This window comes from Aythya ferina, assembly GCF_964211825.1.
Source record: "Aythya ferina genome assembly, chromosome: 6".
NCBI lineage: Eukaryota > Metazoa > Chordata > Aves > Anseriformes > Anatidae > Aythya > Aythya ferina.
Window position 1 is genome coordinate 28,634,327 of NC_140303.1, and position 15,450 is coordinate 28,649,776.

The 15,450-nt window shown below is 35.2% G+C and overlaps 1 protein-coding gene across 8 annotated transcripts in view; it reads right to left on the reverse strand.

Annotated features, from left to right (window-relative positions):
- Positions 1–15,450, reverse strand: part of PTPN4 (protein tyrosine phosphatase non-receptor type 4) — a 114,183-nt gene that overhangs the window by 42,933 nt on the left and 55,800 nt on the right. For 5 of the 8 annotated variants that reach the window (XM_084524523.1, XM_084524520.1, XM_084524521.1 and 2 more), the window contains 7 exons: positions 15,117–15,161; positions 14,821–14,873; positions 12,429–12,549; positions 11,287–11,374; positions 10,273–10,314; positions 9,800–9,888; positions 5,218–5,281 (listed from right to left, as the gene is read on the reverse strand). In XM_084524523.1, coding sequence (XP_084380649.1) covers positions 5,218–5,281; positions 9,800–9,888; positions 10,273–10,314; positions 11,287–11,374; positions 12,429–12,549; positions 14,821–14,873; positions 15,117–15,161 — 502 coding nt within the window. The remainder of the gene's footprint in view (positions 1–5,217; positions 5,282–9,799; positions 9,889–10,272; positions 10,315–11,286; positions 11,375–12,428; positions 12,550–14,820; positions 14,874–15,116; positions 15,162–15,450) is intronic. The other 3 variants (XM_084524525.1, XM_084524524.1, XM_084524526.1) reach the window with 1 other exon arrangement.

Below are 15,450 nucleotides of genomic sequence, written 5' to 3' on the forward strand. Positions count from 1 at the left end.
AAATATCTACTGATGAAATTCAATAAATTATAGGCAATAAACTAAAAACTGATCATGTACATCAGTTCACAAGAATTATCTACAGTTCTTCCTAATTTCCACGTATCACCATCCCCCGTATTTTCTAGGCATGCTAACAGAAGTATTTCAAAATTAAGTCATGAACAAAATAGCAGAGATTAAGTCCATGATCTGTACAGTTAAAAAAGGCTTTCCCCAAAATCAAAATATATACCAACATTATAAGCAAAATACATTTCTATCCTACAAGACAGTATCTTTATATAAATTATGGCTTGCATCGTCAAGATCCAAAGGATGAACCAGCTAAGATTTCAGATCCCAACAGAAAGTTCTCATGACATAGCAAATTCTAGTGCTCTGTCAGCTTTTTACATTCTTGGAAAAGAGAGTTTGACAAGTTATGTGAACTGATGACCGTGCATTTTTCATGTCACTCTTAAAGCACTATAATTATGGGTTGGGGAAAAAAAATCCTGCTGTTCTCCCTAGTTTATATTCCAGAGAATGAGCTGATCTAGTTCTCATGTCACCATCTGATCACCACATCAGACATGAAGCATGAAGGAGGAACTGGTAAGCATGATGAGAAGGAGCTGCAGCTAGATCAGCTTAATTGTAATGCGAAACAGCACTTTCACAGGAACTTGGCGTGTTAGAGCTTTAAAGGTACCTTAACAATAGTTCTATTCATAGCTTCTAAAGCTTTCATTGCAGCGCAGAGAGAAAGGATTCTGAGACCCTGCCCTTTATTTCAGCTACAGCCAGGAATCAATCTTTAGGGTACAGAAGAATATAAGATACGGGTCTCTAAGCGCACCAATGCTGTTCCTCTCTGCCCTTGCAGGTTCTCTGTAAGTTGGGCACTTGAAACTTATCTTTGCTGATGCTGCTAGGGTGCAGGCCCCAGTTCTTCTGCTGACTGGTAGCAGGGCTTAGAGCAGATTACCCTGGTTTTCCCTGAAGAACAATAGGCCTGGATCAATTTGGGCTCAGAACAAGGTCCCAGGACCACTTTTGTTAATGTTGGTAATTCAGCCAAAAGCATTAAAATAACACAAGGGTTATAAAAACATTCTTAGGGGCTGCATTATAGTGCGAGGCTCAGGGAAGATGCCGACTGCTCTGTGAGATGTCAGAGATATTTCAGGGTTGTAGGTCTGTTGAGACAGTGTTAGAAGACTACCTCAGGGAGTCACAGTTGGATTCTCATCTGAAATAACTACCTCACTAATTGTGCCCGTGGTTCCTATTAGAGAGAGGAAACCAGTTACCTTGCTCAGGGGGGGAACAGGGAAGCAGTTGGGATGCAATACAGGTGATCAGAGGCTCAGGGCCTGCAGGTGAAACCATAGGGGAGGCAAATACCATGTAAATTAATTTAAATCATAACCTTTAAAATGCACACTGTGTGTCAGGTTACCTATACTATCTAAGAAGAAACACTGGAAAGAAAAGCACAAAGTGAAGTCTAAACCATGTTTGTGAGGCCTTTTATTAAAAGACAAAAAAATAAATAAATAAAAAAAAGCAGCATGGATGTTGCTGTCCCTCTTGCATACAGCAGCTTAGTCCCTGAACATTTGCTTTGGGTAGCAACATTCATTCAAACCCACCTTTGCTTGATTTGAGGTATGGACTTAAAAGCAGATCTCTTACTGCTCAGGAGAGAAAGTGAATTAGAAAAAAAACATATTCTCCAGTGGGTCTCCTTCCCTTTTCCTAAACAAAGAAATACCCCAGGACAAAGCAGTAACTCCCCACCCCCATCTCCGAGAGAACAAAGACTAGCACTTTATAAGCAGATGCCCCAGAGAGTTGAGATATTCCTTCCTCCACAAAGAGTAGACAAAAGTCCTGTGAAAGCTTAAAATGTAACACAGATTGTGCCAGTAGTATCAGCTATTCATTCAACCCAATGGCAAAAACTTAGATAGGATTAGGAAACAATCGGCTCGGCATCTAACAAAAGCCGGTGTTACTTCAGTTCAAATATGTCTTTTGGCAGATAAACCCATATATCGCTTTGTGAATCTCGCCCAAGTTCTTTCTAAAAGTCAGGTGGGGCACAAATTTCACAAACATGATGTATAATAAGGAAATTTTTGTTCATACACTGAAGCCAGGTCTCTGTCAGGGACAAAACCCATGATGCTGTTTTGTTACAGACTCAAGTAATTTATCAGTGGATATCTGGGCTCTAAAAGAACAAAGGAACACGCTGAACAGCTTATTTGGCTGTCAAGAATAAAGTCTACTAAAGTATGCTGGACAGCATCAGAAATTTGATGCTGACTGTTGCCATTACTGCAGCTAAGGGTGCAATCACCTAACACTGAAGAAACTTCAGGAAACATCTAAAGAAATTAATATATACTGAATAATTCTTGAACAGCTTCAAAGTGTGCAAGAGAAGCAGCGTAAGGAACAGGCTGAATAAGCAAAAATATAGTGATGCAAAGCCCAGGGTAGAAAACAGCAACTGCAGTTACGGCTTAGAGGGCTTCCACTGCTGGGTGAAGAAATTGTACTTGTAACACTTCCCACCCCCACCCCATCCTGCCCCAATCCTAAACAAAATGGAAAAGAAAATCTACTCCAGTGTGTGCGTGCTTCAGTTATATACTTGACAGACTACACAACCACCTTTCATTCAAGAATGTATTATACTACCACTGGAAAATCACTTTGACATCAAACTGCTTCATCTCACTTCCTGTAAATGATTTATTTAGAACACAGATATAATCTACTAAGAAGTAGTCAAATAATTCTTTACTTATGTTGATGCCTGTAAGCAATGCCAAGTCAGGGAATAAACGTAATAAGTGATTAAAAGATAAGGCACTTGCACTTTCAAGGACAATTGCAATTAAAAGCTCTGAACACTCATTAGCAGTATTTGAAAAATACCTATTTTAGACTACTCAAAAACCATACAGTCTAGAAAAAACACTGGAATTTTTTTCTCCCAAGTTCAGCATTTTAATATCCTATATAGCATCTCAGCTTTTCATTAGAATAAATATGGTTTAGATGTAAAATCTTATATTTACACACAACTTTGAAATATACCATCAACATGACACAAATGTGTTTTCACTGCCATACTGTAAACCCGTGCTTTTAAATAAACACTCTAAGTACTAGACCAGAAATATCTTACTTACAAAATGTGTAATCGGACTTATTTCACCTTGTTTCTGCTACCAGAAAGGAGCCATTTAGGCTCCCTTTATTGTTAAAAACGAAGGGAAAGGGAAAACAACTATACACCACCAGAGAACAACTTAACCCATCCTAAAACATGCTTCCAATTCATGCAACAAGTTTCACCCTTTGCCTGTATCTTGGTTACTACAGAGGAAGTTTAATGATTAGTTTTGGTACGCTAAATATTATGAAAGTATGTTCCTTTTAACCTAACTGAAGCTGAATGTAGGTGAGATGAATCTTATCCTAAGAGTCTACTCAGGGAAACTAACTCTGGAAATAACAATTTTAATATTAGATGTGATTAAAAAGTTTAAGTATGCCTTCTTTGGAAGCCAAATTTGAGCTTTGATCTTAAGATATTCATGACTTGGAATGAATGAAAATGAAGTTCTTGCCATCAATTTTCATCTGATACATAAAGAAGAACAGTATGAGACTTTTTAATTTGTTGCCTTAGATAAGATATCTCAGAAGAGAAATGACATTAGTTGCATATACCAACCCCATTCTGGTGCAAGTAGCAATATGCAGGGTATTAAAAAGCAACAGAAAGTACAAGATATGGAAGTTATCTTTATATTGCTTCCAATTATATGCAGAATTTTTTACATATTAAAGTTATATATCAAAACATGATTTGATCATTGGGCTGCCAGAAATCAGTTTGCCTTTGGGAACTTGCCTGTAGCTCCTCTCTGGTATTAAAAAAATCCTGTGTCACCATGATGAAATACTCCCCTTCCCCTTTCTGCATCATTACCATTTTTCTGCCTATATCAAGAGATACTTCCATTTATTTAATGTAATAGCCAAAGTTCACTTCTTTCCACACAATTTCTCCAAAACGCTTGTTTAATTCCCTCTAACTCCTGTTCCCATACTTCTGGGCTGATAGCTACTCCTGCTGCTCCAAGCACAAGTGTCAAACTTTTCCTGGCAGCTAATGTACGGCGTGTCTGTATTTAGGCAGTTCCATCTGTGAAGAACTTCAAACTCCCAGGACTCCTTCTAAAGGATCTCCTTTTACTCAGTTCAACTCCTGGTTTCAATGCTCTTGCTGGTCACAAGCCATTGGCCTGTTCTGATGTAACAGCTGTTTCCTCCTTCCCTTTTCGTTGTTTAACCATATTGCCTCTGAATCTGGAACAGTCCTATAACATTGAGGGATGCATTTCTCCCTAGAACCTCTTTTTTTATCCAGTTAGTAACTCTGCACTTTAGGTCTTCAAATCTTTTCAGCTGTAAGTAAGAACTGTACAAAACCTTCTAACTCATCAGATGAGTTAATCACATAGCCATATTTTTAATTAATTTTTCCCCCAGTGATATGTCTGTAAGGCTTTAGATTCTTATCTCTTGGAGGCATGCACCAATCCACTTCTTGCCAAATTAAATGCTCAATGGTCCTGTGGTGCTTCATATGGTAGCAAACAAACTCCACAAGTAGAAAAACATACATATTTTTCATATAAAGCTTCAATTTTCTTCTAACAAATAGAGAATTATGCAGAAAACAATTACCATATGTAATTTTAAACTGCAAAGACATTCTTCTCTTCCATTTAAATATAAGTAATAAAGCCGACTTGTATTACTGAATCAGAATAATACAAATCAGCATGTTTTAATCAAACACTTACAAGCAGATATACAAGTGAAGCAGCATTAAGTATTGCCTTTAATTCTAACTCGCTTTCTTCTGAAATTTAAATATAGTATTGATTTACTTTCAACCTTTGCATTATATAAGCAATCATTATTCCCTGCATACAAATGTAAAACTAAGTATTTGGGCAAACCAAATGAAACAAGTCTTATAAAACATCGTAATGGCCCATTTGACAACTAAAATAACCAGGAATTGGATGAAAATGGAGTTCTAATTGTAGTTAAAGGCAAGAACCAACACAGTATCAAATACAGACAGTATTGAGAAATTTCATTGCTCATTTTCGAGACCAAATTTAAAACAGTACTCACCAATTCCTTCCTAAGTTGAATAAAAAACTGCTTGCACTTGAAAGAAATTTTTACAATCTTCAACCTAAATGAAAAATAAACCCAGAATGTTTAAACACTTAATGTACTGCATCATGGTTAAAGGCTTAAAAATACCTACTGAAAATATACTTTCTAGAGGACAGATTTCATTTCATTACCATGAAATTTCTATAGACAGAAATAAGAGATTAAAGATTATATAAAATAACTTGTATTATTTGAAATTAGTAAGCCATATATCTGAATTACCTATCAAATTTACTTATTTCTATCCTAAATGTAAGGCAGTTGCCCAATTTTGTATTTTCCCAGCTCCTAAACCCAAAGAGCTATTCTATCCTCAAGTCATCCCAATCTGAAATCCTCTTTTTTGAGACCTCTTTTGTTATACTTTAGAATTAAAAACAAAAATCATACACACAACCTATCAACTCCATCTGATTCCTGAAAGACATTATTTCTCTATGTTCTTCCTCATCGCAAGATATAACCAGAAATTGTTAAACAGTAAAATATCTGGGACAAGATATAAGCATGAAGATAAGGAAAAAAGGCAAACAAAAAGGGAAACAAAAACAGCAAAAAAGCCCACCACACCGTAAACAGGAAAAGCCATTTAAAATATTGCATCACAGGAAAAATCAGCCTACAGATATTTTCATCTTGTAGATTGTCTATAAACATGTGAGATGCTGACAATAATTCCAGACAATTTTGGATGGTCAGTATAGAGCTAATTATGCTAAATGGTAAAAGGCAAGTCATATTTCCACCATAACCTAATTATATACTTTAAAAAAAAACAATACGTGGATTGTGCAGATATATTGCACATTATATATATATAAAAAATATAAATTTTCTTAACATAGCCAAATGGAGACATTTTTCTCCAGCACGTTATTCACAGCAGGAACCAAATGTGGATGTCCTAATCTGTAGAGAGAAACTCTCTCAACAATAATATAAAGGAGGTATATGGTTATTCGCCTTTAAATTATGCTTGCATCTGTTTTTTTCTTTCCTAATTGTGCTATTAGGAAAAAAAGTTATAACTTTGTCCTGTGATTTTTTTTTTCTTGGCAGAGTGGTTGTTGCTGTTTTTTAATTATTAATAGAACATTGCTATTGGAACTTGTCATGATCTGTAAAAGGGGCTACCACTTATCTATTGAAATCAAACAATTTCATTGGCAATGCAGCAATTTTCTTAGCAACTATGACAAACAAGATCCTAAATCTGGTACAGGTCCTAAATTTGCTGAATGGGATAGCCACTAGTCATAGCATTCCAACTGTGAAAATACATAAAGACGTTAACTACTACCTAAATAGTCTAATATAACCAAAAGCATGTTACGATCAATTTTCTAAAATTTTGGGGTACGGTACAATTTCAGGAACATTTTAATACACATCTTTTTCAAAAACTGAACTGTGCATGCTTTACAGCAGATCAGATTTGCTTAGCATGCTAACAGACTGAAAAGAAATGCAAATTATTCTACCATCATTTACTCTTTTTTCCTCTTCTGCTAAGAAAATGACTTCCTCTGATCACTCACAGAAAATGAAAAGGTGAAAGCTACACTCCTCCCCCTCTCCCCCCCCCCTTTTTTTTTTTTTTTTTACCCTACTCCATAATTCAAACAGAGTGAGCTCAGCTGGCTGTTAAGCCTGAAACCACTAGGAAGAGACTCAGAATTGTAACATTTACCAATAAGGTCTAACTCAATCCCTAAGAGACACCTGAACTCAGAACTCCAGTAGGCAAAATCCTTTGGAGGTTGTCTTGCAGTGAATGGGAACTGAGGAAGGAGGCCACCCTTCACGGACAATCTCGATGCAGAACAACTCTGATGTGCTAGAGTACAAGCAGGCACGGGAGGAGGCCAGCTTGGCTGGATGAGGAACTTCAAACACAAAAGGGAAGTATACAGAAGGTGGCAGCAGGTTCAGACTACCAAGGAAGAACACAGAAGTGTTCCCTAGGCATTCAGGGATATAACAAGGAAGGCCAAAGCTCAACTGGAGTTGAAAGTGGCAATGTTCAAAAGGGAAAGCTTTCCAGGGAAGCATTCAGTAAGAGAGAGACAAAGGGAAGTGCATCTCCACTGTACAGCAGGTATCTAGTAACAAATGACAGGCTAAGGCAGGTACTGAACACTTTCCTCCTTTGGTCTTCAAGGAGATCTGCTCCCTGGATTCCCAGCTCTCTGTACCTGGTAGCATGGTTTGGGAAAAAGAGGAACTACCCACAATACAAGAAAATCAACTTAGGATAGACTAGATAAAAGGCAGTCTCCTTGATTTTGTCTTATACTTGCCTAGTCTCCCTCCTCTCTTCTCCCCACAATCCCTGCTTATAAAGATTGTATTATGTAATTTAGACACAGTATTAAATTGAGTGGACCTTTGGAAAGGTAAGAGGCATATTACTGAGCCATACTGTAAGAACTGACATTGCAGACCTTTACTCATAGCAAAAGAAAGCCTATGGTAGGATGAAACCGTGTATGTGCACACAAGTGGGGGGCAGGGTATATTTTTTTTCCCCAATTTATTTTTCTTTTGTAAAGACCAATTATGTTGGTACTACAGCCTTCCCAGGAAGAAATTAATAACCCTGATGTCAGCTGATATGGCTGAATACAAAGAAGAACTGTTTAGGTAATTACACACACACAAACCACACTAAGAATTTAGATCAGCATCCCCAGCATGCAAACGATATGAAACAGTTCACAGAAACCTCTAGCTTCCAGTAGGGACTTGCAGCTTAATTATGACTTACATTGTACATACTCAGTAATTTACTAGCATGCTGTATAGAACCTATTTCTACTGTTACTGTTTCCCTCCCCAAAAAACAGCAGTAAAAGCAGCCTGGATTAAAAACATCCTGATTATTACAACACTGCATTTATAAAGCAGCCTTAACCCAGAAATACCCCTAACACTTCAGAGCTCTTGGAAATGAAGGGTTTCTTTCTTAGAACAAGTTGCTATTATAAAGGTAGGTCTGACTATCACAGTAGTTCCAGACTTAACATTGCAAGATCCAGTTTTCATTTACCAGACTAACCATGGAGACTGAAAATGTAAACGCTGTGTTTGCCTCAGGCTTACTTTTCTTTAAATGCTTAGAGGCAACATGTTTACTGTGTTCAATTATATCTGTCTGTGGAGAATACTTTTGTCCATAGCTCGTTGTGTTTATCTGCTAAAATTTGATCATTCACACTGCTTCTGAACACAGTAAACCCCAAATTAAATAACATCCTACAACAAAACTTGAGATTAAGCTTAACACTGAAAACCCAAGTGTCTCAGAAGTTCAGTGGGTTGAAGAAAAGATGTCATTATCATTTTGAATGTCTGCAAGAAAGCTTACTAAGTGAAAATAAGTCACTGACTGCAGGTAATGGATCTTACCATACACTAAGAGGAAACAACAATCAAACAAGAATTTCAGGTGCCCATATCAGCTGGAATTCAGAGAAAAGCTTTTCCAGTTTCAGCTGGGGTAATCAATTTAATCTGTTTATATGAAGATGAACTTCAGAAAATTCCAATGCTATATTGCCTAAGAACACAGATCATCAGCAAATGAAAATGTGAAATGTTTTCTAATACGAAAACCACTTGTGCCTGGTAAACTCATGTCTATTACAATGATTTTATATGGCTGACAGCCCACTCAGATCTTGATTATAGTATATACAGGGAAGTATGTAGTGAGAAGGACTGTAAGAGCAAATTAAAGCAGGCAAAGGAAGCTAAGGGGAAGTTACTTCTTAGGGATGCAAAAAAAGGCTTTGGGGAAGCTGACAAACTTGGGTGAAGCACTAGTGTGATGTAACAAAATAGGATTTCGCTTCGATCTTTCCCCTTCTGAGATGAATAAGTAAAAACAAGATCCCAATTCAAGAGACTGATGATCTCACCATGTTAACTTGTTTACTGAGGGTAATTCCATGCTTACATAACAGAACAGCTTTACAATCTATTTTACTTCAGAGAAGTGACAGCCTTTTCTTCAATAAATGCACTTTTTTGAACTTTATTGTGAAAATGGCTATCTGTGGATGAAGGGAAAACAGTATCTCTGAATGCTACTCTTCAGTTATCCTCAAATAATATATCTAAGCTAAATTTAATACATGAAGCATAATTAAATTATATGTGATGAAACAGATCACAGCAATCACTTTTCAGGTTAAGATTTGTAAATTTAGCGGTCCCTTGAAAGAATAACCTAGAATAAAGTTGACATTACCATAACACTGGCTATACAGTTGATTAAACAAAGTATGCTTACAAACTCATAAAGAAGTATTAAAATTAATTATATTTAGCACCACAATCACTTAACAGCACAGCATGCAGAACAGGACAAAAACCCATCATAAATTACCCATTGCACAGCATGAGGTAAATCATTTCACCTTGAGATATTATAATTAAGTTTCAGTCTTCTTTAGAGCATGTGACACTGACAGTGGTAAAAATATGTTTTGAAATACCAAACAAAAGCACTAGTTTAAACAGTTATCCTTACCATGGAAAGGTGTTAATTCGTACTCTGTTCTTAAAAATTAGTATTCCACCTGACATCACTCCAATCATTATTTCATTGTTGCTCTGATCCTTCAAAAGAGAAAAGAGACAATGGTTTGAAAAACAATATAAATATCTTTGAAATCTCATATATATTCATTCTCATCTCTCTCCCTCTAAACACAAAAAACACAATAGCAAAATAGAACTTGATTTACATGGAAGGAAACGTGTTTTAGTAAGATGAGTAGGAATTACATTATTCCCTCCTAATTCGAACAAGCCCGTTTGTTTGCTCTAAGCCCTTTATAAACTACCACAGAATTTTAATTTTCTAAGTTAGATCTTCCATCTTCCTCCAACATTGAAGAAACAACAATATAGAGTATTTTAGCAGCTTATTATGAATAAGAGCGCTAATAGACTGGCTTGGCGTTTGCTATACTAAAAGCAACCAGCGACTTAAATTCCTACCTGAAAGGAAATTGCAATCTCAGAACACAGAGAGGAGAGATTCTAAAACAAATAATATTGTAAGCATATTTAAACAGCACATTTTCCCTCAAATATTTATGCACTCTAATCAAATGCCTGCTACAGGTCTCTCAACACAGGTGCAAAAATAGGAAGATAGAGACAGTAGTGAAGTGCAGTACTTATCACATTCTGCTGCATACTTCTCTAACATTAGAGAGTGAGACAAGAATATTTAAAAAAGAGCTGTCTTATTTACTAAAAACGATTACATTCAGTCTTTGGAGAAATGGTAGCACTGTAATGGCAGGTTCTTTCAAGACCTCAAGCTACCTGCTTTACCAGATAAAACTATTTCACTGTACTTATTACGAAGAAGTAAGCTACTAGGTTTCCACATACACTCAATTATTCTTCATGACCAGACTTTTCATTTAAAAGCCTTGGTTTCAAATGTATATCCTTCATAATTTTAACCTCTATTTCATTTTTGAATTTACAGCGGAAGGATAGGTAGCGATTTGTTTTCACATTACACTTCACATTATATACGTTACGCACTACATATCACATCAAATTATAGTACATTCACCTTACGTAATAGATCACATTATATACAGATAATGATCCGTAGCTCAGTTCTAATCTGAACCAAATAAAATATACTTAAAAGATGACAGATCCTTAAATATCAAAAGCACGTTTCAACAAGTACATTTTTCTTTTTCACCAGTAACCAACCAAACTGGCATTCAGGTTGAACCTCAATAACACACACAAACTAAGCCCAAATTAAAGCAAACAAGTAATCACTGAATAGTTTAGGTTGGAAAACACTTTTAAGATCATAGTGGCTGCTGAAATTGCTAAATTGCATTTAAGCAGATTATAATATAATTTCATTTTTTTCTCCTGAAAACAGAAGCCAGGAAGACTCACTAAAATACACATATTTCCACATAAATATCCAAGGAATCCACTTTTACATTACAACACTAGCTGATCCAAACTTACCCTTGCATAGTGCAATTCAACTCCATAAAGTTCTAAGGTACGTGCTGTATTGAGATAATTGAACTCTGCTTCTGCAGGAGACAGCCCTCTGAAAGAAAGAAGCTAAATAAGAAACATTCAAATATACCCCCCACATCAGGCTCTTTATTGAGCTCAAATACAAAATATGCATCAGCTTTACTAGTTCTTCCCCCACCCTGAATTCTCAATTTCCTTTCTCACCATAAGCAGACTGCAATCCAAGAATTTTAACTGGTGCTTCCAGTGTCTTGAAAAGAGACTGCAACACACTGTCTGCAAATGCACTTTTTTTTTTTTTTTTAATTTTATTTTATTTCTAATGCATTGTATTGTTTAAATGTCTGTGAAGCTCTGGAATCTGGAAATTACTTTTGCAATTCCGTATTTTGCATTGATAATAGCAATCTCTCTGTAACACTCACCTTCAAACTTTAAATTATCATCAACCCACTTGAATTTTATTTACTCTACTTAACTGGATTTGCTAAGCCATTAACTGAAATGTAAAACAACATTCAGTAGTTTTTAAACTATAGCTTATCTTTTGTTAAATTTTACTGTAAGAACAAAGTGTCTCAGTTCTAAAATGCCAAGGAGCTATCAATGAAAGAAATACTGTTGAACATTACACATTGAGAAAAATGTATTTTCCATTGCTTCATTGCCTTTTCCTCTTTAGGAAAAAGTCAAGGAATTGCGAACAGGAAAGACCAGACATTGGAGAAAAGGACTTGTTTTTTACTTCTGAAGTGACTCTAATGTACTGGTAAGAGCACCATGAAAACAAGGCCTTTATGCATTCTCAAGAACTGAACAACACTTTTAAAGTAACTGTATCCTGCTAAGTTAATATCTTATGTAATACACACACAATTTTCAGTGCACCTTTACCATGTTCATTTACTCACTAATATTCCCTCTTATTCTAACAGATGCGTTCCATCTCTGCAGAGCATCAATGGTATTTATTATACAGACATTCTACAAAAAATATCACATTCACATAGAGAATTTTTTAACAGAAACCTTTAAGACAAAATACTCAGTTTTTATGTAATAGCACAGCACCAGCAGTCAGGATTTGACCAAGTCAGTCAATATCTTCTGCTGTAAATCCTTACATGTGCTGCTGATGTAATTTTGCTATTTCTTTTTCAAAGTCTTGAGGCTGGCTAGGGATGAAAGAATAGTCTGAGAGGTAGCCTGGCAAGTTTTCTGAATGGTTGTAGTCTCCCAGCTCGGCTAAAATATTAAAAAGAGAGGTTATTGTTTATCAGTGATGTACTTGGCATTGTGCAATGCCCCCAAATTCACACAAGTCTGCTCCCACATACTTTATGTTCTACAGCAAATTAAAATATATTAGACATTTTAGCTCCCCTTTTCCCTTTGAATAGAGTCACATTCTCATTGAGTGCTGTGGAAATCATTCAAAAAGAGCTCTGAGTGGGTATTTACGCAGGAAGTTTATGCAGTGTTTAATTTCTAATGCACAAATTAAATTCATAAATGCTCTCATAACGATGAGTATCAAATAATACACTTCAAGGTATCGCAGGTACTAGCTTTTTTCTTTTTTTCTTTTTTTTTTTTTTTTTTTTTTTTTCCTTTTTTTAACCTTTGCTTATTTTGATAAGATTGTGTTTTGTTTTGTTTTTTAAACATTGCAACTGCAATTTCTTCACTTTGGAAGCTCTGCTAAAACAACTACACCAAGATATATTCAGAAGCATTAGAAAAAAATTTTTTGTACAATTGTATGTGTACAGAAAAAGTATGCATACATACACCTACAGTGTTTATTGGAAACTACTAAAAAGTGTATTTACATAATTTCTAACACTTCCTTAAAAGCATAAGTAAATCAAAATCACATTTACTGTCAGAATAAATTAAAAAAAAAAAAAAAAAAAACAACACACAACTTGCTAAAACTACAGACTTCGAGGTTTTTTTTTGGTTTTTTTTTTTTTGGTTTTTTTTTTTTTTTTTTAACTGTAATCCAAAAATAAATCCAGCTCTAAGTGTCTGCAATCCATCTAACAGATTTACAGTAATAAGTAACATAACATGTGAAAGCTGGAAAGTTCACAGCAACCTAGCATGGTGTGGGGTCCTGGGAAGGCCTACTGATGATTTGTGGGGTATGGAAAAACTGACGATGGGAGGGATGAAGGAGATGAGCGAGAGGATAAGCAAGGGAAGCAAAGGCAGTAAAGTAGTCTGGGGCATTTGCATTACCAGAGACTGATCCTATTAAAAATGATTTCAAAACTGGAAAATGTGACCAGGCTTTGTAACCAAGTGCAATTCTTACTAAAATACACTACAAGTGTATTTTATATAATAATATATATTTTGCAAGGGTGGCTAAGGTCTATGGCTGCTGTTTACAAATAAAGAATTCTAAGACCTAAACCCAAAGAGAGTTTAGTAACAGACATGCACAGAAAACCATTAGACAGAGATCTGAACACTGCAAAACTTAAGGACAGCAAGATCTTGCATGTAAATGTTAACTACAATGCATACCCGCTACTACTACATTATTTTAAAAAGAAACATTTTTTTCTTAGAAGATTAAAACATTATAAACTTTTCATAGTGTCTGCTTCATTATCAAAATCTTTTCTAAGGCAAAATGCTAAGATGTGACTTCTGTTTTTCTGATAGCATTTACACTACGTATTTTTTCTAGCAGCTCCAATTTGGTGTTTCGTGAAAGAGAAATTGCTCTGCTGATTGATCTGGAAAAAGGCAAGCAACTTTTCACCACTTATCAAAACTGCACATAATATTTTACATTAACATTACCATGTATTTTTTTCCCTGAAAAGATCACCATGGACTATTTCTCTGATATGTAAGAAGTACAAAATGTAAGTATAACACAGGAATACACATAGATATATGAGGCCTGCATATAAAACAGATTCTGACAATCACAATTTCCAAGAACTAAGGGTTGAATATCTTAGATTCCTTCCATTGAACAGTTTAGGTTTTATGGAAGGAAAACGACAATCTCAGTCTTCTAGACATAATTACCCACTGATGAGTAGTTAAAACTGGTAACACAGGTGTTGAACTATTTGGCCAGATATAAGCAGAACTTACTTCAACCTCATTTGGAGGTTCACTTTACAGCATAAAACGTGCAAGTGTCTAAATACTGCTTTAGTATGACTCAAAAACATATACATGTATATCAAATCACACTTCAGAATGCAGACAAATGCAATGGATTTGTTTTTTGTTTGTTTGTTTGTTTTTTAACTGCATGGGTTTAAAGAAGGAAAACAGAGAGCTATTAGTATCTCTCTCTAATGCAGCAGAATCTTCTGGGGGAGAAAAATCAACCAGACAGATTTCTTTAATAATGAGAAACATTATGTTATGTCCACAAATATGATGATATACAAACTACATTCTTTAGAAACTAAACTATCCAGTGCTACATTTTTTTTACATATCTCAGTACTTACATATATATGAATACTTCATTATACTTACATTGAACAGCATAGGAAGCCAGAAGAGCAGCAGTATTATATGGACAGGGCAATCTGTTTTGTTTTTAGAAGAAAACCAAATGAAATTACGTACTTCATATGAAACAGTTATTTTGAAAAGCCTAATCTTTCATAATCTATCAATGCACAAGCTGGACAGGTAACTATCATAAATGCTTCTATTTGCATAAATGTTATTTTTAAACATTTTTTATTTTTGCCTATATAATTTATGATTAACTTAACAACGTTTTGTCAAAGTTTCATGCTATATTTAACATAACAAAAATGTCTTACCTTCCAGTAAGAATGTCCTGTTTAATTTGCAAAAAATACTGGTACCTTATTAAAAAACAGAACAGAAATTAAAAATCATTTAGTTTTTCATTAGTTTAGTGCATTTTGTTTCCAGTTACCACAAAGCTAAACCTTTACACTTTGCAGGCTATTTCTTAAACTCTTACAGGAAAGAAATTAAACTGTGATTAGTAATATACTACAACTTCGTAAATTAAACTCTTTACAGGCTAGTAGTTACTGTATAATGATATTACGTGTATTTCACCAGTATATTGACAAATTCACGTTTTACCCATTTTATTTGATGGTACTTCGGTTCAGTTTAAAATAA